At 49.7% G+C, this 27,682-nt stretch overlaps 9 protein-coding genes across 9 annotated transcripts; 6 read left to right on the top strand and 3 right to left on the bottom strand.

Annotated features, from left to right (window-relative positions):
• Positions 1–214: 214 nt before the first annotated feature.
• Positions 215–1,167, bottom strand: N7533_011972 (cytochrome c oxidase assembly protein; the record flags this gene model as incomplete). The annotated part of the gene is made up of 4 exons (XM_057108622.1): positions 215–261; positions 320–761; positions 835–904; positions 968–1,167. 4 exons carry the CDS (start codon positions 1,165–1,167, stop codon positions 215–217), a joined length of 759 nt encoding a protein of 252 aa, XP_056953723.1.
• Positions 1,168–1,587: 420 nt separating this feature from the next.
• N7533_011971 (uncharacterized protein) lies at positions 1,588–3,446 on the bottom strand (the record flags this gene model as incomplete). Its single annotated transcript, XM_057108621.1, has 4 exons — positions 1,588–1,710; positions 1,851–3,032; positions 3,179–3,267; positions 3,413–3,446. 4 exons carry the CDS (start codon positions 3,444–3,446, stop codon positions 1,588–1,590), a joined length of 1,428 nt encoding a protein of 475 aa, XP_056953722.1.
• A 1,528-nt stretch (positions 3,447–4,974) lies between these two features.
• On the top strand, positions 4,975–6,171 carry N7533_011970 (basic helix-loop-helix domain-containing protein; the record flags this gene model as incomplete). Its single annotated transcript, XM_057108620.1, has 1 exon — positions 4,975–6,171. The coding sequence occupies one exon, from the start codon at positions 4,975–4,977 to the stop codon at positions 6,169–6,171; it is 1,197 nt and encodes a 398-aa protein (XP_056953721.1).
• A 1,995-nt stretch (positions 6,172–8,166) lies between these two features.
• On the top strand, positions 8,167–9,203 carry N7533_011969 (uncharacterized protein; the record flags this gene model as incomplete). Its single annotated transcript, XM_057108619.1, has 5 exons — positions 8,167–8,420; positions 8,530–8,614; positions 8,671–8,835; positions 8,889–8,996; positions 9,057–9,203. The coding sequence occupies 5 exons, from the start codon at positions 8,167–8,169 to the stop codon at positions 9,201–9,203; spliced, it is 759 nt and encodes a 252-aa protein (XP_056953720.1).
• Positions 9,204–9,868: 665 nt separating this feature from the next.
• On the top strand, positions 9,869–14,784 carry N7533_011968 (uncharacterized protein; the record flags this gene model as incomplete). The annotated part of the gene is made up of 17 exons (XM_057108618.1): positions 9,869–10,113; positions 10,189–10,320; positions 10,577–10,809; positions 10,874–11,622; positions 11,683–11,879; positions 11,937–11,953; positions 12,499–12,741; positions 12,795–12,899; positions 12,957–13,099; positions 13,155–13,407; positions 13,459–13,532; positions 13,587–13,674; positions 13,734–13,785; positions 13,925–14,156; positions 14,212–14,342; positions 14,397–14,453; positions 14,511–14,784. The coding sequence occupies 17 exons, from the start codon at positions 9,869–9,871 to the stop codon at positions 14,782–14,784; spliced, it is 3,225 nt and encodes a 1,074-aa protein (XP_056953719.1).
• Positions 14,785–15,572: 788 nt separating this feature from the next.
• N7533_011967 (WD40 repeat domain-containing protein) lies at positions 15,573–18,914 on the bottom strand (the record flags this gene model as incomplete). The annotated part of the gene is made up of 5 exons (XM_057108617.1): positions 15,573–16,121; positions 16,147–17,107; positions 17,161–17,991; positions 18,049–18,320; positions 18,378–18,914. 5 exons carry the CDS (start codon positions 18,912–18,914, stop codon positions 15,573–15,575), a joined length of 3,150 nt encoding a protein of 1,049 aa, XP_056953718.1.
• A 1,138-nt stretch (positions 18,915–20,052) lies between these two features.
• Positions 20,053–20,868, top strand: rrg9 (mitochondrial ribosome assembly protein RRG9; the record flags this gene model as incomplete). Its single annotated transcript, XM_057108616.1, has 1 exon — positions 20,053–20,868. The coding sequence occupies one exon, from the start codon at positions 20,053–20,055 to the stop codon at positions 20,866–20,868; it is 816 nt and encodes a 271-aa protein (XP_056953717.1).
• A 519-nt stretch (positions 20,869–21,387) lies between these two features.
• N7533_011965 (putative intracellular protein transport protein (Sat1)) lies at positions 21,388–24,033 on the top strand (the record flags this gene model as incomplete). Its single annotated transcript, XM_057108615.1, has 3 exons — positions 21,388–21,931; positions 22,007–23,089; positions 23,141–24,033. 3 exons carry the CDS (start codon positions 21,388–21,390, stop codon positions 24,031–24,033), a joined length of 2,520 nt encoding a protein of 839 aa, XP_056953716.1.
• A 1,318-nt stretch (positions 24,034–25,351) lies between these two features.
• N7533_011964 (uncharacterized protein) lies at positions 25,352–27,637 on the top strand (the record flags this gene model as incomplete). The annotated part of the gene is made up of 1 exon (XM_057108614.1): positions 25,352–27,637. One exon carries the CDS (start codon positions 25,352–25,354, stop codon positions 27,635–27,637), a length of 2,286 nt encoding a protein of 761 aa, XP_056953715.1.
• Between the last annotated feature and the right edge of the window lie 45 nt (positions 27,638–27,682).

Genomic DNA, 27,682 nt, shown 5'->3' with positions numbered 1-27,682 from the left:
TCTATCTAGCTTCAAATATTTCCGTTAACTCCAACTTGTATCGTACAGGCGCGATTTTATGAGATGAGATGGAATCAAGAAGGTCGAGTCAGAAGCCGCTACACTTTGCAGGCTTCTTTTGGTCGAATTATCTTGAAATTACTGGTTTACGAAGCCAGTTCGGGTTTCCAGGGTGCGCACCCTATGTCTTTGAGTGTCACGGGGCAGCAGTGAATCATGATTGGATGGGTTTCAAAACACCATTATCGTCATATCTCGCTTCTGCGACGGGTCAGTTCAGTCACAATCAAGGCAGCATCTCAATCAGGGGAATTCTTACTAAAGAAGGTATAAGACAAAGTGATCGTGTCAATGCCCTGCATGTTCGGATCCGTTGCAAAGTCAGGATCAATATAGAAGAAGACTGGCATATCCACCGTCTCTCCAGCATTTAGCTTTTGCTCCTCGAAGCAGAAGCATTGGATCTTGCTGAAATAAGGCGCCACCTGCCCCGGAGTGACACTATATGTAGCAACTCCAATGATATCCTGAGGGCCTTTGTTCACGGCTGTGTAGAACGCCAGCGCAGTCTCACCCGGCAAGACTCGCACCTCTCGTTGTTGTGGTGTAAACTTCCAGGGCAGGACGTCTGAAACAGACCCATTGAAGGTAATACGGAGGCGTCGGGAGTCCGTCACGGGTGTAACGCGTCCGGCAGTGTCGCCGTCTCCATTGCGATGGGTGAGGATTGGTTGTCCGCCCCAGCCGGTCTGTTGGCAAATCTGAATTCGGAAAAGAAGGATTAGCACAAAGCGCTTTGGTAGTTTGCTAAGCAAAATTCCGGGGGCCGCTAACCATTTTGTAGAGAGGAACTGATCCGTAGGCAAGAGCGACAGTTCCAAGAATCATACTGATGGTATAATACCTGAGAGCAACTGTTAGTATAGTTCAATCAATATGAGTAAATAAATCTAGAGTTTCGACACACATTGTGGAAGTATTGCGCTGCTGCGATTGCGGCGTGTTGAATGGCGCTGCGGAGTCATTGCGTTGTGCGCGGAGCAAAGAATTGCCTGAGAAATACCTCCTCTCTGCTTCGAATATACCTTTTCGCAGATAGATTGAGCGCTGCGGAATGGTTCCGGTCAACGTGCAACGTCCCCATGAGGGGAATAGTGAGCGAAACATGGCTTGATAGTCTTCAAAATTAGAGCAATGGCGTCGATCATGCGGCCCGGCCTTCGTTGTAATTGAAGATCACGTGTCTTCTTTATCGATAATCAATGTCACGTGTCATTTATCGACCGAGGTGCTGCACTAGCCATTAAGAGAGGAACAGGGCTCATCAGGAAATTTCATGAGAGGGCCTGTGATTTCCAAGTATTTCGAGTAATTAGTAGAGCATAACTAGGTAGGCATACAAGTACCTGATTAATTGGTTCATTGAGAATTCAAAGGCTGAGCTTTAGATCAGGTAAATAATCATACAATATTCTATTGGTACACATTATAGTGCCTTCTAGTGGGTAAATACTAATAAAACAGTCGACCTAGGTAGTATATAGAAAACATCATAGGTCATAGGAATATAAAAACACCACAACATTCCTAGTTCAACAAGCTGGTAGCAAGACGGCCAAAGACGCCTCGGACCAAGCGAGGTTTTTCCCGAAGGCAGGTAATAAGAATAGCAGCGCTCGTCGCAAAGGCAATGTGCTCACGGTAAAAATACTGTCAGGAAGAAGAAAAATGTTAGTTATCGCGTGACTCTGATAATGGGCCCCAAGGAGTGCCGAAGCTCCTCAAAAGGAAGGTTAAAGCGTGTGTAACCCCACACCAACCGGTAAATGCGAGAACAGAGCAGAACATACCTTTTTATCATACAACCGTGGCAACACCGTAGACGCAGCTCTAGGTGCCACAAACAATGCCAGCTCTTGTCGCTTTCGCGCCTTTTCAACAAGCACACTCCATCCACACATAAAGCATCCTGCCCCAACACAGAGACCAGAATCCCACATCAGCGGGGTGACTGTCTTCGGGTCAAAGATCTTGGGGCCAAGTCGGGTCCGGGCGAGACAAACGGCGTAGTAGAAGAGGCTCACGAATGATGCGAGGAAGGCAGATGACTGGGCACCCTCGGATATGGCCCGAGTCAAGACGGCAGGGTTTTTCAAGTTCCGTAAGCGCAGAACAATCTGCAATGGGATGTAGGTTGCACAAGCAAACTTGAAGGTCCTAGCAAAGCGGGACAGCGCGTGGAGCTCGCAATTAGGGCCGCAGCCCATATGCACCATTTCGCACGGAATGGGTACTGTTTTGGCTGGGTCGCCCCATTCTATGGGCCAGTTGTAGTCTCTGCACATGGCTTCTAGAAGAGGTGCTTGACCTGTATCCTTTCCATATACGAAAGTGCCCCAGCGAACTCGACGGAGAGCCTCGATCAACCGCGTGTCCACCTTGGCCACCTCCCCAATCCACTTTTCGTAACTTCGAGGTAGCCTTTCCGGAACATAAAACCATGCCCACATGACTACGGCTGCGCTCATGGCGAAGACTCCGGCGTCTGCGAGACCGGGGGCCAATGATTCAGCCAGGGACCAGCGATTTTGTAATCTGCGACGGCGCCGCCAACGACTCCATGCCAGACAGGCAACCACGTCAACCGCTCTTGTGACGGTGAAAAGAGTGAGGTCCATTGTCCTCCCAACCAGCTCTGGGAGCGGTGGGCGCTCGAGAGTATTGGCCGGGACACTGGCAGGGCTCTCATCTTGGCTGATTGTTGCTCTTCTCCTGCTTACGTCTTTCCGTGAAAGGCCACGGTCCTTGTTCAGTAGTTGGAAACTAAACCATGCCGAGATGAATGCCGTCACAAACTGGATTAAGCGGCACAGACGCAGGGACAGTCGAATGTCACCCTTGGAGGGACCGGCTACGATCGAGACACATATCCGATACAACAGCGCCGGTAGGAAGGTTGAACCGCCGACCAAAGTCGCGCAGAATGTTGGGAAACTGTTGATACGCAGAGGCCCGGCTAGAACCTGAGCCAGCTATAAGGTTCAGATTCGGAGTTAGTCTGCAAGGTATAGCGCAACGATAGAAATACTGTAATTTGAGCGCAAGAGAGGGGCAGCAGTGACATCACTGCATGACTGGAAAGTTGCTCAAGGAATCTGAAAAGTGACTTGAAACGTACCTCTCGTAATTTTTGAGTGGTATCCCAGTTTCTGGCCCCGAGTCGTCGGGCGTATGAGATGAGTTTTGGGGTGACCGCGGAGAGATATCCTAATGCGTAGGCGCGAAGTATACTGGAGACCGGTATAAGTAAGTACTCCGTACACAGGGTTAGGTTCCACGGCTCCTGAAGCACCGTTATTTGGGGGAGGAAGGGGAAGCGATCCCCGACCTCCCAAGTTCAGGAACGACTTACGGGTGAAGAACCCTGGCCCTAAATTGACGGTCATGTAGACTCAGCCGGACGACAGGATCCATTCTGCCGGTAACCATATCTTGATCGGCGGGAGACTCGGGATAAGCATCCCAGCCGGCTTCAACGGCGTGCCAAGGCTTTCGTTAGGGTCTGGATCGGGGGGGTGGCAGGACCCAACGCGTGTAACCTGTCCCAATGAGACGAAAGGAGAAAACAAGATGGATCGCAAACACCAGACTTCTAGTGGGTGACCGTGACCGGTGGTGACCGGTGACCGAGGACTTGCGGCCCGCCCGAAAATTGGGTAGTATTGGTTCGGAGCCGAGGGAGGAGAAGGGGGGATCCTCCTGCAAAAGATCGGTGTTTTTTTTTTTCTGTTTTTCTTTTTCTTTTTCTTGCCTCTATGATCAACCGTGGATTTGTGTGACGGGGTAGTATAAGTAAGGTAGGCGAGTAATGAACCTCGGCCCCTGTTGGAAGAAGTCCCCGCAAAAGGACTTAGGTTTGAGATTGTTCTCAGGGGTGGACGATCATGGAGAGAGTATGAGAGGAAGGGTCAGGGTATGGAGATACTGCGGGGCTTTGTCGGACGTCGGACCACGGACCAAGGTCCACGGTAGTGGAGGTGAAGGAGCAGAGTGGTTTAGAGGTCGACTACTCACTGGCTGTATGTAGGGTTGGCAAGTACTGAGTGTACTGAGTGTACTGAGCGAGGGCGACTGCTGTATGTACGGTAAATACACCTGAAGTATACGGAGTATGGTTACTGCACTGCGCTGCACTGTGCTGCGCTGCATCACATACAGTATGTAATATGTACTGCATACTGATCTACTCTGTATATATTCTACGTAACTATTTCTAGAATTGTCTACTTATCACCAATCATTCCATAGCTACTTTGTTATGGCTATACTGTCAACGCCTCCCGGACCCTTCTTGCCATAGCGGGACTGGGCGGTACGGTACGGTAACTGCAGTACGTTACGTCACGCGACCGCGGAAAATTTGCATGTGATCCGAGGCCGACGATGATTGCGATGCGATGTTGATGATTGAGGCGCTCCACACTTTCATCTTCCCCAGCTTTCTCCTCCATCTTCCTCGTCATCAAGCTTGCCTTCTCTTCTTGATTCCTTCTTTGATTTTTGCCTCGTCTTGATCTTCATCTGCCACCCCGATATCCTCCGCTCTCCTCCAACTCGGTGAACTGCAACGCAGATCCTCGCTTGACCTGACTCAATCTTATATCACGGACGAAACTTGTTCCCCGGATTTTCACGAGGCATGATCGCTTGGCTCCGGTCATCTTTGCTCTCCATCGCTCAGTGCGATACTTTCTGACCCCATCCCATCCCGCTGCTCTGCCTCCTTCTACCTCAAAAGACCGTGGTCGCTTGTGACAATGAATGGACCTGGTCCTGAAGTACATACCACTCGCACTTCCCCTCCAGACGCTGGCCCATTTGGCTGTAGGTTCCATCCCAATGATATTACATTGTTCTATCATCTCAGAGTGAAACGTCGTTCCTAATATTCATCCAGACTCCTTTCTCGCTCCTATGGATACCCCATTTGAACAGGCGCCCGCCTTGCCCCCGGGTCCCTCACTTCTTGACGATAACGAATCCAACATGCTTGACAACTTCTTCACGACTATGAATTCAAATAGCTTTTCAAATGACTTTTGGCCTCGCGGTCAACAAGACAAATCTTCCGGTATTCACTTCGACTGGACCAGTGAACTGCCCCCAACATTCGAGGGCTCGACGACATCGCTGTCTCAACCACCCTTCCAACAGCAGCAGCAGAATCTCAAACCTGGATTGATGTTAGGGAATGGTCCAGGCTATGATGTCTACGCGGCTGCCTCGATGCTCTACCAAAATGGCATGAATGGGGCTGAAATCGGCTCTGCGCTGGCGCAGCAAGCCTTCGCTGGTCAGCCCATCTCATCCCAAGGCCGCCGCGCCACACATCCTGTTGGTGTGGCACATGCATCTGGCTCATCACCGACAAGAGCTCAACTTCCAACTGGGTTTCACACTTCCGAGATGCTCTTCGATGTCCGAGACCCCATTCCCGAAGACCAGCACCCGTCTCGCAAAGTGCGAGGTCTGCACTGGGGCTCTGACAACAGCTTCATGGACCAGGGTTACATCGCCCCGCCCGACCAACCCGACATGGAAACTCGCACGCGAGACCTTTTAGAACATCTGGACTGTTTCGAGCCTCAGGCCAGCGCGGCCAACACTCGCCCAACGACCCCAGAGCGATTGGTTACCGCCCACGCTCAACGAGCCGCCCTCCGCAACGCCGAACAAGAAGATCTATCCCAACCACGCAAACGACAACGTATCATCAAAGACGGCGAAATCCTCTCCGACGAAGAAGACGCTAGACTGGTTCGAAAGTCCAGGACCCCGAGCAATGCCAAGGCGCGGCGTGCCTCTACTGCAACAAACTCCTCGAGCAAGGCGCGACTTACACCCAACAGCAAGAACGCCCGCGAGAATCTTTCGGAAGAGCAGAAAAGAACCAACCACATTCTCTCGGAGCAGAAGCGACGTAACCTCATCCGTCAAGGCTTCGATGATCTATGCATTCTCGTCCCTGGACTCCGAGGTGGCGGGTTCAGCAAGAGTGCCATGCTGACTCAAGCCGCTGATTGGCTTGAGGAACTCTTACGCGGCAACGATATCCTGCAAAGGCAAATAGTAGAGATGAAGGGCATTAATGGTCTGGTTATGCCACGATAATGGGGGCATGATCTCTCTCACGTGACGTGGCCATGACCTTTGATGCCTTTTCATTCTATCAATTTGCTTTTTTTTGCCGTATTATCTCGGATTTCTAGCGGTTTAGCGGTTGGGTTGGGTTGGGTTGGGCCAGTTTGGAAGACGCACTCATTAGGAGTGGGCGTTTAAGGCTCTGGATGATTGATACCATTGCGTTTTTTTTCCCCGGTGGTGGGCAGGTTCCCTGGTTGTTACGTTCATCATGCCTCTTTTCGGCATCTTTTTTTTCTTTCTCATATATCGAACCGCATATATTGAGGCATACATAGTACAGGATGAGTCCTGCTGCATGGCAAATAGTGACTTCCAAGATTCCCTCAGGGTGACACTGGATCATATCATGAATACAAAATGGGCTATCCAAGCCATTACTCACACAATATACCATTTTGGATATGCAGTGGCTCTCAATATCATTATAGCACTAGTACTCCCTAGGTAGTTCGTTTGGACTCACAAGTTTCAGCACTGGACAGCTCCAGTGGCTTAACCCCACCACAGTCAATCGTTTTTCTTCCAGGCCTTGCAAACCATGGAAGATGGGCAGAACAACTTGCTTACTCAATTTTCCCGCCACATCATAAAAAACGGTAAACTTGAAACATAAATGGTTCAAAGACTGCTGAGTCTGACACCTAAACCCAAGCCGAAGTATAACCTGTTGAAACCTTGGAAGTGTTCAATTTCCTATTGATCCACTCACCTGTTGCAAAAACGGAAGTCCAATCCGAAATTGAATTACTCCAAGCTGAAGTTGACGAAAACGACCAAAGCTTTTTCCGCATTCTGGTCGACAAAGTATCTGTCAAATACATTACCATAGAGCCAGGCACTTACAGCTCCGAAGATATGTGCTTTGACCCTACTCTGGCATCGATATTGCCAAAGCTTCCCCCTGGAGACTGGAACGACGGATTGGTAGCCAAGAACCCAAACGACGGCCGACCGCATTTTGCGCGTGTCTCCCTGACTCAATTCCCTGGTGTTCAGACACTTGGCACAAAGCATATATCGATTATTTGGACCTGAATGTTGGACGAAGATTATGAACAGGTATTTATGAAGTCAAATCTTCATTATCGCATGATGTTGTCGTCGCCAAGTTTGCTCGCTTCTTTTGGGAGATTCAATATATGGCAAATGAAACTATGGTATATCAATGGATATCTGGCCATAATATCGGACCCCAATTTTTGGGTCACTTGACTGAGAACGGCCGGGTTATTTGGTTTTTGATGAAACGAATAAGCGACGCCCGGCACACTGAGGCCCAGGATGTGGAGGTCTGTGGGGAGGTGGTATCTCGACTACATGATTTGGGAGTTCGGCATGGAGATACCAATCGATTTAATTTTCTCATTCGTGATTCGTGAGTTACTTTGATTGATTTCGACACGGCTCGGAAATGTGACGACCGGGAACTGGTTCTGCAGGGGCTTGAAAATCTTCCTATTTGTTTCAAAGACTCATCAGGCAGAGGGGGGTGGGGGTCTTTGAAATGCAGAGGTTGCGAATACAGAGCTTTGGAAGATTCTAGGATTTACAGCTTGAAGTTCTTCGATTTAGAAATGTGAATGATCTTGATAGCTTCCGACGGACAGAGGGCGAGGCCTGGAGTCAAGAGGAGATCTTATACAACGCTCGAATATTACTCGGTTCATGACGATGGCAACATAGAAAAGTCGGGATACGAGCTGAAAAATCAAACTTGATGATTTCTGATAACCAATATTTCCTACGTCCTTGAAAGACCCATACAAAGTGTAAAATGATGTAGAGATTGGGAGTGGGATTAGTCTCCGAAGTATGCAAGGCCCGCTACGCTAAGGTAGCCCAGACTGACCCACCGGCACACTCCACTTCTGTTTTGGCCGACGCGCACCTATCGGCAACTTGAACTCCGCATTGCACTCACCTTCATCAACACACCACACCTCTCGTCCACTCCATGCCAAAATGCCACCCAAACGGAAGCGCGCCAACGAAAACGATGATGACGCGACCGAATCCAAGCGATATGCGCACCTAAAGGCGCAAGTTCGTCGCGTTCCAGAGAAGACAATCAAGGCGAAATGGACCACTCTCCCCGAGCCTGTCCAGGGCAAGGTCTTGGACATGTTTCACTCGCTAGAGCGACCGGTGATTATGCGCAATAAGAACGAACAGAAGCGCATCGAGGCGCAGAGTGCGGTCCAGGCAGTGGTGCGCAAGTACGTCTACGAATATTCCTACATTATGAATGTTGCCCGATCCGCTTCAGTCGAGTGGTCGCGACGCGTGAGAAAGGGCAAAAGGTGCTGATCTAGTAATGATCCATAGTCTTGGAAAGCGACTACCGCGAATGCCCTTCCCTCCCATCACCAAGGATTCCAACTTCGATTACGAGTCTGCGTTGAATGAACATGTGCGTGACCCGGAGCCTGTCGACATCCACTCCGCGTTGTACTAATTGATTACCAGCGAGGCCTCGAAGCCAACTTGTCCACGATGAATGACAGCATTGATCTCTTAAGATCTGAGATCGCCAAGGAGGACGCACTACTTGCTCGCGAGAAGAATGCGTTGCATGAGATGGATAAGAACGCCAAGCGGGCAGACGCTGAGAGGAAACGGCAAATGAAGAAGGTGAGGGAATTGCTTCACATGGAAATAACTCCCGAACTGACTCTTTTCTTCAGGAGCACCCTGTTCTCCGACAGTTGGACAATCAGAAGGAAGCTCAAGATGGTCACTCCTCCGAATTTACACTCGCAGATGTGAAGAATAGCCAGATCAACCTTGATGATGTACGGAACCATGCGATTGTCTCATGTGTTGGGATCGCGAATGTGCTAACTATAATCTAGCTCGACGATGATCCCGAGGTCCAGGTCCTCATGAAACAACTCCACGGCCATCTTCAGTCCATGCAGAGTAATATGGCCCCACTCACAGGGCTGAAAGATGCTTTGACCCGATCACAAGTTGCATTGGATCTCTTCTCGAACGATTGAGGCCGCGGCACATATACTCATACAAGAATCCGATGATCGATACGATGCAAGGCCATGGGGCTGTAATTTTCTTCCACCATCGATACGAAGCGAGGGACATGTGAATTGCCAAAACCCTAAAGGATCGGGGTGATAGTTGAGAATCGCGCCCCGAGCCCGAGGCCAAACCCCAATTCTTCGCGTGCTCAGATCTCCCCACTACATGTGAATCAGGCACATATACGGAGTACCTAGGCTGTCATCAGAGACTTCCGCGCGAAATGCAGGGGTAATTTTACCAATCCCACCAGATCGTGAGGGGCGTGTTCTAGGCCGATCAAGACAATCTGGGGATTTTCCTCTACCCTAGCTGCCGAGACCCTCGCGGCATTTGGCTGAGCCTCGGCCTATGAGAGCAGAGCAATTAGCACGAATCAATGAGAGTTATCTATCACACAAGACTGCACTGTAGGCACTGTAGACTGTAGCCCATTTACCCGCCAAAGTGGAAACTGGTGCGGAGCAGGTCGGAGAAGAAGATGACTCCGCTTTTCAACCGCAACCGCAACTTTTCCCCCAACTTTTGATCGGGGCACCCTTCCTTTCCCCTCCAACTTGTACACAAATCCTGCCAATGTCTGCAGGCAGCCATTTCGCCTGGTCCCGGTGAGCACAGCATTTCCGCCATGACAGAGAAAAGCGCATCCGAGAAGACTGCCAAGTCCAAAGCCGACGCAGGGAGGGATGCGCGCGCAAAGGATTCGCCATTAGCATCTGCGGTCAAGTCCGAAACCACTGGCTCGGGCAGTCACTCCAGTGCTAAGAAGCGTCGCAAGGTCAATCATGGTGAGTTGTTCGTTCGCGCACGCATGCGGCAGGGATTCGTCACCCTCCACTCCCCCCCCCGCCTGCGCCTGCGCTTCACTGTGGAGTGACTTGGGTGGGGGAGATCCGAAGTGGAAGAAGTACCTGGGCCTGGGCTAACGAGAGGATTTCTCTTCAACAGCGTGTGTCTACTGTCGTCGCTCGGTGAGTCCTCTCTTGATTCAAATCTCAATCTCCTCTGGCGCACGCACCCGGTTGTCCTCCGCGACAACATCCCCCGCCGTTTGGAGAGCCCCTCATCTCATCCGCCGAGGTGGCGGGAAATCTAGTTGAGGAACACTTTGGCTAACTGAGGGTGGTCGCGTGGGACAGCATATGACTTGCGATTCGGTACGACCTCTCCCCCGTTTGATTTATGATATCCTCTCGTTACCTGCACAGCCGGATTGTCGACGTTCGTTTGCTTATGGGAAGATCTGCCTGCTGACCTGTTTGCGACTTCTGAAGGAACGGCCGTGTACCCGATGTATAAAGCGCAATATCGGTCATTTATGCCACGACGAGCCTAGGGAACCCACGAAACGCCGTGATCAAGACGATTCGACCGTGGACGAGCCAGGCTCGTCCAATAATGATCAGGTCAACGTTTCAGGCATGCCTCAGAATGTTGACGTCTCGGATGCTGCCGGCCAGCAAATCCTCTCCGACGGTGCGATGGGAATGCCGCGTTCCACGGTACAGCCGGCGAGTATTACCTCGTCGGGCCAAGGCCAAGGCCTCAATGCCAACAACTCTCAGCCCAGTAAGTATATTCTGCGGCGGGATGCTTTTCGTGGCCGGGCTCTCCGCTGACTTGGGAATTCTAGTGATGGCGTACAACGACTGGATGGGTGGACAGAACCAGTTCCAAGACATGCACTCTCTTCATCCGTCGTACATGTTCAATGCGCCCGAGGTCACGAACGAATACAATTTGCTTGGTGATTTCCTTAGCAACAGTCTGTTAGACGACGGCGCGATTTTCCCAGATCAGAACATGAACGAAATATACTCCGATCCCTCGTTGATCAATTCGATGACCACGTTGGACGTGCCAAATGGCCTCCCACCCACGCAACTGGCGCCACCGACACAGAGTCAGGCACCGCATGGGGATTCCATCCAACGGCCCACGTCTACTGTTGGAAATGACAAGGCTCGTGAGACATACTATATGACTGCAGCAGACCCGTCAGGATCAGACCCACCGGAAGAGCGCATGAACAAGCTCCTCAAGGCAAAGTACGATGCTGGTCTACTGAAGCCATTCAATTATGTCAAGGGATATGCCAGACTCAACCAATACATGGAGAAGAACATGCACCAATCATCCCGACAGAAGATCCTTCGCCAGCTGGACAAGTTCCGACCGAAATTTCGTGAGCGCATGCAGAGCCTTACCGATATCGAATTGATCCTGGTGGAGATGTGGTTCGAGCGCAGTCTGATGGAGTATGACCGGGTCTTTGCCAGTATGGCTATCCCCGCTTGCTGCTGGCGAAGAACGGGGGAGATCTTCCGAGGAAACAATGAGATGGCACAATTGATCGATGTCCCAATTGAAAGTCTGCGCGATGTGAGTTGAATGAATATCGCCGGCGTACCTTGCCAGCCATGTACTAATTTATTCTTGCAGGGGAAACTTGCCATCCATGAGATTATCGTTGAAGATCAGCTCGTCAGCTATTGGGAGAAGTTCGGTGCCATTGCCTTTGATAACACACAAAAGGCAATGCTCACTAGCTGTACTCTGAAGAGCCCGAATTCCGACTCAACAGGCGAGGGTATCCAATGCTGCTTCTCATTTACGATCCGACGTGACAACCATAACATGTAAGACTCGAAGCTCTCCTTGACAACCAAGCAATTGCATACTAACCACACTGCTAGCCCCTCTATGATTGTTGGTAATTTCCTTCCCACGCAGCGTATACACAAATAGGCTTTGGATTTAGAATTGGTTATTTTTCATTGGCTCCAAAATATTGGCATTCTGTTGGTTGACTTCACTTTATAACTTCCAAGGTTGAAGCTTTGGTTTTTGATTCCCCGAGGCTGGACGTCTCCTTGCCTTGAAATGTACAATGTGTGTACAATAGTTGATTAACTCGCATTGAATTTACATCGATTGGTACATTTCTAATAAATGATCGAAATATATAACAGAACCTTGGAAAGCAGAGATAGAATATAAGAAGTAATTTTGGGCGTAAGTAATGTTTTGATGGGGCAGGATAGCAGAAAACTACCAGCTCCCAGGTCTCAGGCTGGATTCAACCCTCTCAACACTCCATCATCCAGTTCTGCTAATGGCTCATCCGGCACTACTTCGTCATGGCTTCTCACCCTAATCGTCCATCAGTTCATGCAGCGATCGGTAAGACCAAGTATTTTATATCCCATCTCCCCTTCCACCCGAAGCTCCCCCCGTGAACACAACTGACTTGACCAGCCACGCTCAGGCATCTTCACCCTGTCATATCTGACGCCCCACGGGAACATTCCTGTGATATCATTGAGGAAAACGAAATCTCCAAAATATTCGAAAATGTAGTCCAGCTCTCTCCAAACTCAAAGCTACCTCCTGCGACGATCGAAGAGCTTGGTGAAGTTGCTGTGTCACTGCGGAACGCTTGCAGCCAGGCCATGAAGGCAGAAAATACACCCATCGCCAATGAGAAATTGTTGCCTCAAGGTGAGTTCAGCACCGGTCTCTATGAAATACATCCTAATGATTCATCTTTCTAGTGAGAGCTACCGTCTTCTGGGCCCTCAATCTTGCAACCTCGAAGACCGCATCAGGTCATACGAAGATCGTAAGAGCCGCAGCTGCAGCCGCACGCTCCTGCATAGGTAGATTTCTCGAACAAAAAGCTTTACAATGGAGACTGGTACTGACACATACTGTAGAAGCAAATCTGCCGGATATGGCGCTGAAGATTCTTGAGGCCAGTGTGCAACGACTCGACTCTTTGAAAAGCCCTACCCTCTTAATTGACCAAGACCGACTGAATGACATAACTACCGAGTATTACATGCTTCGGGTCCGCCTGGTATGGATAGAGCTTTTCCACTAGAAGAGTCGTATCTGGAGCTCATTTTCCATAGGAGTTTCTCAAAGGTCGTCCTGATATCGCCGATCATTTATTTGCGAGGGCCCCGATAGCGAATCGACTCGGCAATCGAGACCTCGTCATCGAAACTTGTTATATTGCTGGGATCAGCGCTCTGGTAACCGATGTTAGTGTTGCTACCGTTTGGCTACGACGAGCTGTTGAGCAAGTCGAATTGTCCATTGCGAAGAATGAGAAAACGCTTGGTGATATCGGAATCTGGAACCTGCGGTGTCGCGCCACACTTGGTACATCTCCTACTATCGGGATATCCACAGGGGCTAATTTGAATATGTTAGTTCGGGCATACCTTGCTACGAGGGAGGTTTTCCAAAGGGAAGAAATCAAAGAGCAGATGGAGAACCTGAAGAGGGTAAGTCGAAATCTCGTTGCGTTTCTCAAGAGGGGGCGGCTAACAACCTCCTAGAGCAACCGCGATGCCCTTTCGGTTCTGGTTCTTGAATTTGAAATTATCCGTCACGAGCAAGACTCGAATTATCAAAGACTTCTCGAAAGTGAGTGCCAATTCTGCGTCTTGAAGTCCCAAGTCATCAGGCTCAACTTTTGACTCTAGTCTTGCAATCGATCATCGAAATCCCGGACCTGACAGATGAAGGGTGGGAGCTGTGAGTTGTTTTCCATGTCGCTTTTCAACCTCAACTAACAAATGTCACAAGAGTTTCCAACTTTGTGAGGGTATTGTGGAATCTGAGGCAAGATATTTATTTCTTCCCAAAGAAGCCCGCCCTACTTATAGCGAAACAGCCCTGATTTAGCCACAGAGGCATTCCATGCAATGCTGTCCAAGATCCCACCCGATAAAACAGAATTCATTGGACGCACATTCCTCCGACTTGTTTCGAGGTCAATTTTTCTCGCAGGAAGCTCGAAGACACCCCAACCGTCATGTGTTCTCGCTGTTAGCAAAGGAGCTCAAATTCTGGGGAGTCGCCCTGACGTGGAATTAGGCGAAGAGATCATTCAGGCAGTTGCTATGGTGAAGAATTCATAATACTAATATTCCCGTTCAATGCTAACGACTTCAAAAACAGGTCATTTGGAAGCAAATTGAAGCAGAGGTCGAAGCTTCGAACCTCGGCAATGCAGAACAATGGTGTCTTCAACTCCTTGATAATAACATCTTCGATCGTCTATCTGATTCCAACAAAATTGCAGTCGAGAAGTATTCAAACAATCTCTCTTTTTGTACAGATTACTCGTGCTGATTTTCGAAAAGGAAGTACGCACTCGCCGCTCTATCCAATCGTCACGAGGCCGAAGCTCAGAATTCAATGTAATGCGTTCTTGACCAAGCACTCGCCCTGTTGGAAGACGACCATTATATTAAAAGCTCTGCGCATCAGGCATCTCACCTCGTGACGAATCCAAAGACTGGAGATCTCGGAACAAATCCCTACAAGCAGCATGAGTATCCGAGCGACGAACTTGAGTCTCTTGCTGTGCGAGCTTTCAACCAGGCCCTTGATTACTTTTCTGAGGGAAAGGATGATGACTGCATTCGCTGGGCTTCAAAATCAATCAGACTGGCTGAAGGAATAGGAGATCAAGAAGGCGTAATCCTTGCAGAGGAATTCCGGGGTCGGCTCAACATGTGTTTCTCTTGAAGGTTTCTTGACCTCGAGATGGGGGGTTTGTTTGTTCGTTTCTTATGTTGACCGGATTGACTACTATTTATTTACTTCCAAGGTTGCGTGTGTTTATTCGAGAGCACAATATAGTAAACACCTAGGTACCTGCGTATCTTGTCTATCTAGTAGGTACTATCATCTAATTCATTCCCCTCACTCGATTTTGAAGATATCAGGCTACTAGTATCCAAGGTTATACTCTCATCACAAGTTACTTTACCAGATATACTACTTAGAAGTACTACTTGCGTGGAGGGGAATTGGTATGGTTGAAAATGATATCATGATATTAAGGATAAAATATAGACAGAGAGACATGATCTAAGCTGACTCAGAGTAATATGGGTATCATCAGAAGAGGAAGAATAAGTGTCAAGAATAGAAGGATGCCACCCGCGATCCGCATGATGGATGGAGGGGAAAAGAAAGCAAACACAATGCAGCTGAGAGAATCAAGAAATGAGAATGAAAGGGAAAAAGAAAAGAACGAAAAAAAAGAAAGTAATGGTAGAGCCACCATGGAAATCTGGGAATATGAGAAGATCCAACGAGGGGAGCAGATGTTTTGCCGCCAAGTTGATCACAGCACGAGTGATCAGCGGAGAAAGAAAAAAAAAAAAGGGGAAAGCAACTCCCGCAATGCTATGCCTCGAATAGAAGCAGAAAGAAAATGGGAATAGAAAAGCAAATGTGGGAACCTTTGAAGTGGTAGAAGGCTCTTTCGAGTGAAGAAGGATGAGATGGGAAGATACTTCATCCATAACTCATTCATCTCCGTTTGCATCATACGAACGGCTCCTCGAAACCTGCCGCAGATTCTTCTGACGCAAGAGAGGAGTTGACGGAGCATGGCGTGGATAATGTGATGAGCGCGAAGAGACAGGTGAATAGCTAGGTTTGCGGTCAAGATCCTTGCCACTACTATCAGTCTCCGTCTCAGCACTCTCATCACTATTCATGGACCGCGCATTGACAGCGCGAAGCGTCAGTGTCAATTCTCGCTCGAGCTCTTTCTGCGCAAGAACTTGTTGGCCCGAGCCGTTGAGCTTCTTCCGGTAGGCCCGTAGCGTGCGACATACTTGCTCAGTGGACATTTCGAGGCTGCCGAATTCGCTGCGGTGGGATACTTTGGTGCGGGTTCGGAAATCGGAAGAGACTCGTCGGCTGTTGCTCCGTGTCCCATGGGACCTCTTTGGGATTGATGGTCTAGACTTTGGGCTAACAGGAGACGGTGACCGACGGCTTGATGCAGATGTGAAAGCGGTTGGCGAACGACGATTAGGAGGAGATGGAGTTTCGGCGAGAGAGTGGTTCTTCAAGTTGGAAGGTGTGAGAGACAGCTTGGACATCTTGCGAGTCAACGTCGGAGATAGTTCGCGCGTGGGTGTAGGGGTTCCTAGGGGGGCTTGGGTTGTCGGGTCGTTGGAAGCCAGCTAGTTCGCTGCGCGAGAGGACCTTCCGAAGTGGTGGTTTGGCCGCTGTCGCTTCCTTCGTCGGCCCATCCTCGTCGCGGCCTTGGCCTTCTGGGGGCGGTTGTGGCTGGACAGATAGGTTCCAGATCATCAGTATCCCATCGATACCAGCTGATACCAAGTTTCGTTTGATAATTGATCCATCATTGGGATCAGATTCTTCCAAGAGCAAAGCATCGCTTACACCCTCTGTGTGGCCAAACTCCCCAGTGAGCAACTGGTCTCGTTCTAGGTCATATACTCGGATAGACTTATCGGTACCAGAGACCCCAAGCAAGAGTTTCGGGCATTGTCCTGGAATTTCCGACGTTACTGTCAAAGCGCTCATTATGACAGCATCAGTGGCTTCCGAATCAGATGCTTTGAAGCAATGGATTTGGCGCCCCGAAGGAATGTCGAATTTTGAGATGCAACGATCCATCGTGGATACATAGAGCATGTTTGGGTCATCGGGGCAGAATGTCATAGAGATTGGGGAGGCTTTCAGAGTGATGACTCTAGTGATGAGATACGCAACAGATGTGGCGCCGTCTTCATCGCGAGTAGCACGATCTCGTACAAGAATAGTGCGGTCCGCCGAACTCGAGAGCAGCCTCTCGCCGTCATTCATGAACATGAGCTGATTGACAGCCCCAACATGATCGTCCATCGTTTGGATTAAATCCACGCTGGACCCGGATTTTTCGAAGAGCTGTACCATCCGGTCTCGACCAGCACTTGCGATCAAACAGGAATCATCATCCGTCGAATGGACAGCAATGTCCGTGATCTCTGCTCCATGGGCACGAACATCGTTAACGCACTCCCATGGCTCACGGGAATATACTCTGCAATGAATATGAGTAAACAGGTCAATTGAAGAGGTACGAGTAAAACAAACCTAAGGACTCCGTATCTGTCCCCAGAAACGAAGAACCCAGCATCTAAAGGGGCTCTAAACACCTTAAGTTCATTCACCACATCTTCCGCTTCGCAATTCTGCTCGAGGACAACTGTTTTGAAATCTAAGCACCTGCCCAAGGAGTCCCAGAAAATAACCGAGCCATTGCGAGACCAAGTAAAGAAGCTGGCCAGGAAATCGGGTGCATCGAGGCGACGAATGCCGAGAACCGGGTCCCGGTGAGCTGGCATCGAGGTGTCACCATCTTCTTGTTCGCCTTCGTCACGTAAGCCCTCGATGGGGTAGATGTGAATTTCGCGACTGGCCTCTACAGTGACCAAATGGGAGGAAAGGGAACCCATGCATGTGATTGTCGGTACTTTGCTCTTCTTATCCACCACGATCTTCTCGCGTCGCGCTGGTGACATGGGGATAGGAGAAGTGGCAGACCGCAGAGTTTCGAATGACAGTCGCTGCATTTTCCTTCCACGGCCTCCGAGCCATATGGACTCGCGATCGAAGTCAACAGTCAAGGAGGTTATAGAAAATCCAACCTGCGTGACGAACTGCAGTTTCTGAGTTCCTTCGCGGTCGTCGAGGTAGCATACCGCGCCGGATTCCGAGCCCACCACGCCCTCCTGGTCAGAGATACTTCTCGCGCAACTAAACGTGCTGTCGCTCAATTGCCCCAATATGCAATTCCTGCCAGAAAGGGCCTTTGGCGCCGGGTTCGGTGAGGGACCTGCGCCATCGATATTCAGGCGTGTCTTTGTAGGCGAGACTGGTCGGGAGGGAGGAAGTCTCCAAACTTTAACATGGCGCACTCCGGTACTAGGACAATGTCAGCTTCAAGCCCCATATGCGAAACGCTCTCCACATGAAACGTACGTTATCAAAGATTGGCCGACCCAGCACATATCACGGACGAAAGATGTGCATTTATTGACGGAATGTAGCTTGGCCGAGCCATTCTTGAAATTGATTGACCAGATGAACAGAAAACCATCGTTCACGTTTCCCAGCGTGGCCAAATACTGCGAGTCGGGACTAAAGGCGAGACTTTGTATGCCGAAGGTGTGATCGGAGAGAATGGATAGAGGAACGTCAGGCAGGGCATCGCGAGCGGTCGAAAAAATCAAGACTCGGGGGTTGTAACCGGTCTAGTTGCAATCAGTTTTTGGGTGTCTTTCTCAGAAACAATACTGCCTTTTGCTCACCTCTCCCACCGCCAGAAATCTTCCGTTCGGGCTGATTGAAACACTGGTAACTGCTTTCACTCTTTCTCTTGATGACCAGGCACGCGGGCTGCCACAATCACTAGCTTCGCTAGATGGGGAGCCGTTCGGGACGTTGAGGTGTGGGTTGGAGCGAATATGTGATAGGGAACGGGATTTCGGGTCAGGAGTAGACGGAGGAGTGGATTGGTTGTAGAATGAGGAGGTGGGATTCACGCTGGTGGCCGAGGGTCGAGCTCGAAAGAATCGCTGGCTTAGGTTGCCTGCGTCATCGAGCTCGGCGAGGACGGCCGCGGAGCCGGCGCACAAAGCAAAACTCTTGCTTTGGTCATGACTGGAGAACCCATTGGGGGTTGTCGTGGTGGTTCCGATGACGGTCTGCAGCGAGAGGGCCGACTGGTGTGAGGCCCTGCTCGCAGAACGAGTGCCTGGACGCAAGACGGGGGAGTTGGAGGGGGTAATCTTCAGGGAGCTGCCAGCGAGTTTGCTTTTGGCACTGAGCGGGGCGGTGGTTGCCATAACCTCGGGGAATGGGAGGGGGGACTAGATAGCTTAGAGTCCCCTGGGTGCGCGAGGTTAGAAGTCCATTCGCAAGCGTAGGCGCATTCACATTGAGTAATGGGGTGGAGGGGGGAAGTGGATTTTGTGGAGGGGGGAAAAGTTGAAAGGAGGCGGGGGAAGAAGTAAGGTCGATCTTGGAAGGTGGCTGGCAGGTCCAGGCTCCCCAAGGTCCACCTGTAAGTTACGGAGTACAAATGCTTTCTTTTGTTTCTTTCCAATTCGTGGGGAAGAGAGAAAGAGGAAGGATTAGAGAGCTGGAAAGAAAAAACACAAACATGGAGCTCATTCCACGCTAAGCCCGTTGATCATTCCAGCCGATCAGAAGGAATCTGACAAGTGGGATCAGGGGTTGGCTCAAGCTTCTAGCTAGAGTTGACTCTACTAGTAGGGTAGTAGAGGGGCTTCTACAGCTTACAATGCCATTGAGGAATGGGTTCTGGTGGTCATGATTATAGTTTCGAGAGAATATATCCAATCTTTCGATAGCTGAAGCTAAAGCGCGGCTGAGATGAACTGGTGGGTCGCGATCCAAGCACCAATCTCACTAACCCCAGTGGCGCGAGATCGGTATTACCTGGGCCAGACGGCACATAGTATTCTCTCTACCCAAAATATGCTTACTGGTAGAAGTATAATCAACTGTTAGTCCTAGTGGCAATGGGGACATCTTCAGATTGAAATCCATTATGTTCATTTACAATCCATGGATTGTCTGGTATCTGCAAGAGTAGTTAGTTTTTAACTGAATATATATCCCTGGATATTTATGCACTCTGCCCATCCACTGGCAATTACTAGAATACCATGATACTAACTTGAATATTCTCCCAGTTACCTAGGTACCTAGGTACTATACTCATGATACTCCTAGTATACTAGTATAAATTGAAGTAAACAAACCCCGGTTCGAGTGAGGCAGAACCATGGATACTCGACTTGGCATCCTTGAATTTCAGGCATAAAACCTTATCTTATCGCCCATCAATTTTAGGAATTCCTATCGGCCTCGGGGGGAATTTCAATTTCAATCTCAGCTCCTACTCTTCATACTTGCCACCTGGGCAAGGTTCACCATATCCCGAGGCCCTCTTTTCCAATGGCGTTACACTGCGCATCATCGGCCAAGCTGGCCTTGCCAACCCTCCTGCGCAGTGTGTTCCGCTCCGAGGTAACCTGTGACTTGTCTTCTCCTGTTCGCCGCTGGCCACCTCTACGACCGCTCCAGCATTCCCAACACACCCGTCCTTTTACTTCCAATCTGCGCTTTCTCCAGTCCCAAAGCAACGACTCTGTCTCTACGCAACCTGAATTCTACTCTTCTCCGTCTTTTGAGTCCACGCCGCAACCGGCAAGCACCCTGGACTCGACCGCGCCACACCAGAAAAACCGGTCTCAAGGCACGAAGTCTAGACCAACAAACAAACCAAGAAATACCAAGGATCAAACCGAGACAAAGAAACCCAGGGACCGCAAGGATCGCATGGATTCGGATAAGGAAAAGGATAAGAAGCGCGACAAAGCGAACAAACTGCCAAAGCAACCTAAGAAACCCGAGACATGGGAGATCCAAAAGGATGCACTGGGAAAGAAGTTCCCTGATGGATGGAACCCGGCAAAGAGACTCTCCCCCGATGCTTTGGATGGTATTCGACACTTGCATACGACCGCTCCAGATCGATTCACGACTGCTGTTCTCGCCGAAGAGTTCAAGATATCCCCGGAAGCTATTCGCCGAATCCTAAAAAGCAAATGGAGACCATCGGAGGGAGAGATGGATAAGCGACGCGTGCGATGGGAGAACCGCCACGAACGTATCTGGAGCCAGATGGCGGAGTTGGGTTTGCGCCCGCCGACTCAGCGCTCGCAGCCTTTGTCGGATACCAGGGGGCTATTTAAAGATAAGAAGAAATAGGGGCTGCTATAGGGTGTGGGCTGTACCTGATCTCTAACTACGTAGTGTTAATACTGTCACATGTACCATAGTCATTTGTATAATAAAAAGAAGCGACTGTCCATTCTGTTCATCACCGGTTTTGTAGGAAAAATGAGATGGGAGCTGGATGATTAGGTATAGGAATGGACAAACTGTAATATTGGAAGATAATATTTTGATATAATATACTAGTAAAAGACTATTGCCTTGTGACGTGATGGACACAGGGATGTGAAATGCTCCGGCTGGGTTAAGCGGAGGTGCCACTTTGTCCGCCTCGGCCGACCCCAACTTGAACTGCTCCCTCTCGCGCCCAATTTCCAACATGCCCATGCCCACGCCTGCGCCCATGCTCATGCCTTTTTGACAGCATGCGGACGTCGGCTTCAGCTTTTATTTCAATTACTCTCTATTTCCGCCGAGCTACCCTCCCCTCCTTTCCTCTCCCCGTTCAATCTTGAACGCTCGAATCGGCCCACATGCTGATACCGCGCCGCCATGCCCTCCAACATCCAGGTCTTCGTGAAATGGAAGGACCAAACTATATTTGCCGGGGAGGACGTGGAATGTACAATTACCTTCAAGAACGTGGCTGATACCACACCCGACAACAGTTATGGAGCTGAAGGAGGTCACCAACGGAAGCAGTCTCGAGTCGCGAATCACCCCAGTACCTCCAACTCCGACTCCTTTTTCTCACTGAAGTCACCCCAAAGCCTCTTTTCGGGCAAGCGATCATACTCTATTGGCTCGCAAAGAAAACCTTTCCACCGAACCACCTCGTCTATGAGCACCCCGCCTGTCAGCTCCCACAGCTTCCCGCCATCTGCTAGCAGCCCCTCTACCCCTCGCAGTTGGCAACCGGGCCACAGCCATAAACGATCCGTATCAATCCTGTCTATCGAGAGTGAGGGTCCACTCGAGAAAGCAACCCCGCCACAGTCATATGGAAGAGGGAAGCCGGGCCGGGGCCATGGGCGTTCTGCCAGTCTCCAGATCACACCAAGGAGGAATGATAGCTACGATGATTCCTATCGCAAATGTGAGTGACATGGAGCGAAAGAAAACCCAAACTACGAGTTGCGCGACTTGAAAACTAACCATCAATGATACTCAGCGAGTCGAATGCCCTTGCGCGGGCCTCCCCTGGCAGAGATGCCAAACGAATCCTCGACAGTCGGGCTGAGAGTCGATACATCCCATCTTGGACGAGCAAGTCGTCCCGGATCACTTGCAAATAGCCCAATTGTCCCCACCGAACCACTCCGAGGAACGCCACGCAGACCTCAACCTCCAGCATTCGATTTCAAGTTCCCGGCTGCTCCGCCACCAGCCGAACCAAACAATAGCCAACGCCCTGCTTTATCGCCCTCCCCGAAGTCGGCCGAACAATCGGCGTCTTCAGGAAAATTAACATCAAAAGAAGGACCTGGACTGGCGCCCCCGTCACACCAACAACTTACGCGGGTGATTTCGACTACAAGTGCAACCAATGGAAGTAGCCGGAGCAGTGGTGAATTTTACTCGATGAGTGATCACTCCAGTGAGACATTAGCATCGGAATATACAAACTATTCAGTTCAATCAGGCAGAGCGCCGCCGCCTGCTCGACATGGACGACATTTTTCGAGCGTCGTGACTCCTACAACAACAAGGTTCACGGAGAGCCAAGCGCTGCTGATGGGATATGCGCAAGTCAGCGCCTCCTTCACTGTTGATGGATCTTTGGTCAATCAATCTGTTTTTGATGAAGTCAAGCGGAAAGGTGTTGTTGGAGCACAGGCAGGAACAGGCGGACTTCCAGGACGCCCAAACTCTGCTAGCTCTGAACGCTCGCGCAAGGGCGGTGGCTTCTGGGGACTCAAGTGGAATGCCATTGAAGAGTCAATCAATGGATTCCTCTCCACAAATGAGCTTGATGGTCTGCGCGACATGCGTGGTGTTGCATCTTCTCGATCTATCCCCTTGCTGTCCACCCCGCAATCACTTCTCTTTGTCGATCTTCGACTAGCTCCTGGAGAGGAACAGTCTTTTACTTTCTCCTTTTCCCTGCCCAGAGGCCTCCCGGCAAGCCATAAGGGGAAAGCAATTAAGGTCTCTTATAATCTGGTCATCGGCACTCAGCGGCCAAGCGGCCCGAACGAAGCCCAGCGGGTCAACCGCATCAACATCCCGTTCCGCGTTTTCAGCGGGGTAAATGGTAAGTGCCAAAATTGTTCCATCACCCTTGAAGTCTCTAACAAGCTTGCAGAAAAGGGAGACATCTTAGGTCACGACCTTATGTCACCATATGTAATTCTACGCGACGAAGCGAAGGTGCAAAAAGTCAACCCAAATGCCCCCGTGGCTGTCAAAAAGCAAAGTGTAAGCAACCAATGGAATTCAGCAGGCGACTTCCTCTCCTTCGTGGACGAGATTCTCGAACAAAGCTCTCGTTCAAACTCCCTCTTCCCCCCGGGAGCCCTCCCCGAAAGACGGGCATCCAGTTACGACGGGATCCCGCACGGCCTGTCCTGCAAGGACATAATCGACTTCGCCATTCTCCGCAGCAACCAGGCCGCACACACAAGACGCAGTCCGAATCGGTTCGAGATCGCCCGCGACGGGAAACGCATCGCTGTCGTTGTTCTCAACCGCCCAATTCACCGCCTAGGCGAGACTATCATGGCTAGCGTGGACTTCGGCGAAGCTTCAATCCCATCGTACGCCGTGCGAGCTTCGCTCGAGACATCGGAGAAAGTCACGCCTACCCTGGCCGTTCGATCCAACGCCAGTATTCACCGTACGACACGTCGCATCCACGCGTCTCTGTTCGAGAACACACTATACGCCACGCGTGTCGTTTTCAGTCCGGCTATTCCTATCTCCGCTACACCGACGATTATAACAAGTGGAGTTACGCTTGACTGGGACTTGCGGTTTGAGTTCGTCACGCCAAATCTGCATGGTGAACAACATATTTCTGGAACACCGCCTTCCGGGACGGCTCTGCTTGAGACGCTCTCTTCTGATGATCGGGGGAAAGTTCTGTCAGCGATGGAGTATCTTGGTTGTGAATCTTTTGAGATTTCGATCCCGATTAAGGTTTATGGTGAGACTGTGAGGGAACAGTTGCCAGAGGAGAACCAGGGCTATACCATTTAAATGTGTACTTGATCGTGTTGATTCTTGTCTGTATGGTTCCTTGATGGTTGGGTTGGGGGCCTGCCGTGCGGGCTTTCGTTTTGTATTTGATTTAGATATCCCTACTGTGTCTGTAGATACCACTCTACAAGGACATTATTTTGCATTTAGATATTAATTCGTGTTCATATTGGTCAAACATCCGGTCCTCAAATTTCGTAGCTTCCACTGCTGATCTGTACCGCTACCGAACTAGAAGTTACTGATACTACTACTAACAATATAGAGCCTGGATACGAGCCATCGATTTCAAACCTGGGCAGCTGCGCCACCACAAATCAGTCGGGCAGCACCCTGTTTGCCTGAGCGAGGCTATGCGACAGCGGTATCTGCTCAGCGAGGCAGAATACATTTTAAGTGGAGAGGATTTCTCTTCATTTTCTATTCCGAAGTGAACACTTGACAATCGTTGAGCTCGGAAACGAGTTCTTTTTCTTGGAATATGGACACAAATTCAAGCGCCCCAGAGGAAGGGGCATCTGCTTCCAACTGCTCGCACCTAGGCATCTCCAGCTCTTCAAGCCTCACACTGGTAGGTCGTGTCCATTGAATTGAATTGAATATCGATTTATTAACTTCATATAAGCGGGAGGAGCTTCCTGGCTTCTCACTTCCTCCGGGCTTCCCCTTTCAGTCTCCACCAGGCTTCCAAAACAGTGAATCCTTCGAGTTGGACAGCCTGAAGGATTTTCTGAAGAGACTCCCCGATAAATTACTCCATTCACCCAAGGCCGACATTCTGGAGATAAAAGACATGCTACTGGGGGTCCTGGGGAAAATCGAACCACTCCTCCAACCTGAACATAAACCCTTATCGCAAGAGCCACTGGTAGCCTCAAAGAGACCTCGTTGTGCCCTCTGCCATAGGAGATTCAGATTCAAGGGAGTATTGACTCGACACATCCGTGACCAGCATTTTACTGAGAGAACATACCAGTGCGCCTGGGACGGATGCCAAGAAACGTTTCACAGGAAGGACAAATTGCAATCTCATTGTCGCTTCCAACATCTGGACCCTCCGCCTGGTCAACCACGACCGGGCGACCCGATGAAGATGACTATAATCGAGCATCCCGCCCCAGGCCTGTGCCCTATATGCGCGAAAGTTGCTACATCTTGGGATACATTTTATACTTGCCTACTCAGCCATTGCTGGGCAGATCGAGATATTGACCGTGTTGATAGTCGAGACACCGGAGAAAAGATTATTGAATCACCGTGCGTATACTTGGGCGGAGTTGCCCTTCCCCGCCAGAAAATTATTAGGACCACAACTAGAATGGATCCGATTGAAACTCCCAAAGTCAAAATCGAAAATGACGAAGTATTGAAGTCTGAAGAGAAGAATAAAACTGCGCTTTCTTGGCCCCAAAAGTCTACTGCAGAATCAAATAACATCGACGAAGACACCTGCTCAGTCCAAAGTTCGATACGAACGGAGATCACACAACAGTCTGAAAATAGCCCCGAGGCTATGGATTCTGAATCCCAATATCCTGCAGAATTGGAACACCTCTTGAACCCTACCGCCTACTATGATAAGTTGGATGAGTTGGAAGCTCAGATTGCTAGAATGTTGTGCCTGGAGAAAGATCCTAATACACACATTTTGACTACTTCTGAGGCCTTTGGAATCTCCGAGCAAAACTCTGATACTATTCTCGAACTCCAAAGCAAGGGCTTTTTGAATACACTTAGCTGCGCTAGCCGTGCTATTTCTCATCTACAGACAGAAGGATTCTGTGGAGGTATGTTCTCCATCTTCGTCGAAGATGAGCTCCACACGCACATTGCCAATGCTGTTCATATATCCCTTGATAATATGGATGATTTGAATATAAGCCCCGACATGCATGCAACCAATATTTTCCGCCATATCATGAAAGGGAAACCGCCTGGCATGAATCCACCCTCAAGCCCTTTCATCTTCAACTTTTTGCGAAATATTTTACCACTTGCGCTTCTTTCTTTTACTGGATCCCATGTTTGTCGTTTTGACCTGAGCTTGTGGGGTCAACTTAAACATGACGAGATTCCTGTCGGACTTGGGCTCTCTTTCAGGCCCAGAGAATTGGCCTGCTTGAAGGACTTCATTGGAGGGCCTGTATGGGTCCTTGGAAAAGCTAGAGATCAACAGATACAGGAGGAGGGATTAAAATTATCCTTGTCCGTCCAAGATCTTCAAGAACTGTGGGGACCAGTCTGGCTGGTGGGAGGAGCAGCCGATGAAGGACCAATCATCCGAACAGAACGAGGCTTCATCGCGCCTTTGCCACGAGAGGAACAAGCTCCAAACTTTCAAAAGAACGGGGAAATAAATTGCCATTGGACAAAAGACGTTCCCGAATACATCGATAGAGAGGATCGAATTCTGCTGAATGGCAACTCTCGGATTCTCATTGGTAGTGATCCAAGGATCGCTGGCGGACTTGCAGTTAATCTGAATTGCAAATCTCAGATAAGTTATATACAACAGCAGATATCACATCAGTTCCAAATTCCAGGAGCCTGCAATGACTATAATATACTGGAGGGCCATGAAATACCGCTCACTGCAGGCCATCTGGTCAAGGCAGGAGTTAACATTAAAATAAAGCGAATGCCAGGAACGACACACAAAGGCAGATTGCTTTCAAGGTGTTGCAATGCTGAAGCGGATATCTGGCCTGTGCTGAGCCTTCGGGTTGGTTTGGAAATAAGTGCATGCACTGGAAATGCCCGGCGAATTACCCTCTGGGATGCTCTACGTCTATCTCAAACAAAGGATCAGACACAAAATGTCCCGTTTTGCAACCACGAAATTCCGGACCCAAAATGCATTCAAATGTGCTGGACAAGACTGCCTTCCACAGCTGCAGATTCCTTTTCAACAATGGAAATTGCACCCCCGAGCGATACCATCCTCAACTGCCCCGTCCATAAAAGACTTCAAGAAAAAACCCTCACCAAAGATCAAATACGCCAGGCCATCGTTTCATCAATACAAGAACTGGAGTTTACAGGAATTGATGTCGAAGGGAATCTTCAAGCTTATTGGCCTTTCCTGAGGGCTCCGACAAGTCGTCGTATTGTACCAACCCGCTTCAACAAATGGTTGGACATCTTGGCTGATACTCGTGACATGTCTACATTCGCTGTTGTCAGTCAGAGATGCCTCAATTTTCGGGAAGGTTGTGCTGCGAATGAATCCCTTTCGGAGATTTGCACTGAAAGCTACCGAGATCCAATTCAAAAGACGTGTCTCTCACTACGGGTTGTACCTCGACCTGTATCTGAAAACGCAAAGCCCCGTAGGCGCTTCAAGATCAGACTATTAACCCCACTAGGTTCCTGCTTGACAGATCTCAACCCTGGCTCAGCATTTCGTATTGGTACAAGGCAACTTTTTGTGAAGAAATCGTGGCAATGCCAGCAGAAGATTATGGTTGCATATACCAGTTCCAAGTTTGATCTCAGTTCAAAGTGGACAGGAGTTTTGGAATTTAAAGAGGAGCTAAACCCCGAGATCAAGGGGTTGGAAGCCATCGATGTTATTATCTGTTCGAAGGAGTATGGTGACAGTTGAAATTATGACCTGGGCGATTTGTCCATGATGATGTTGCCCATCCAT

The sequence above is a fragment of the Penicillium manginii genome, assembly GCF_028828005.1.
Source record: "Penicillium manginii strain IBT 31320 chromosome Unknown utg000009l:1.0-3297300.0:1.0-3298630.0, whole genome shotgun sequence".
Lineage (NCBI taxonomy): Eukaryota > Fungi > Ascomycota > Eurotiomycetes > Eurotiales > Aspergillaceae > Penicillium > Penicillium manginii.
This window is presented reverse-complemented; position numbering and strand designations above follow the sequence as displayed.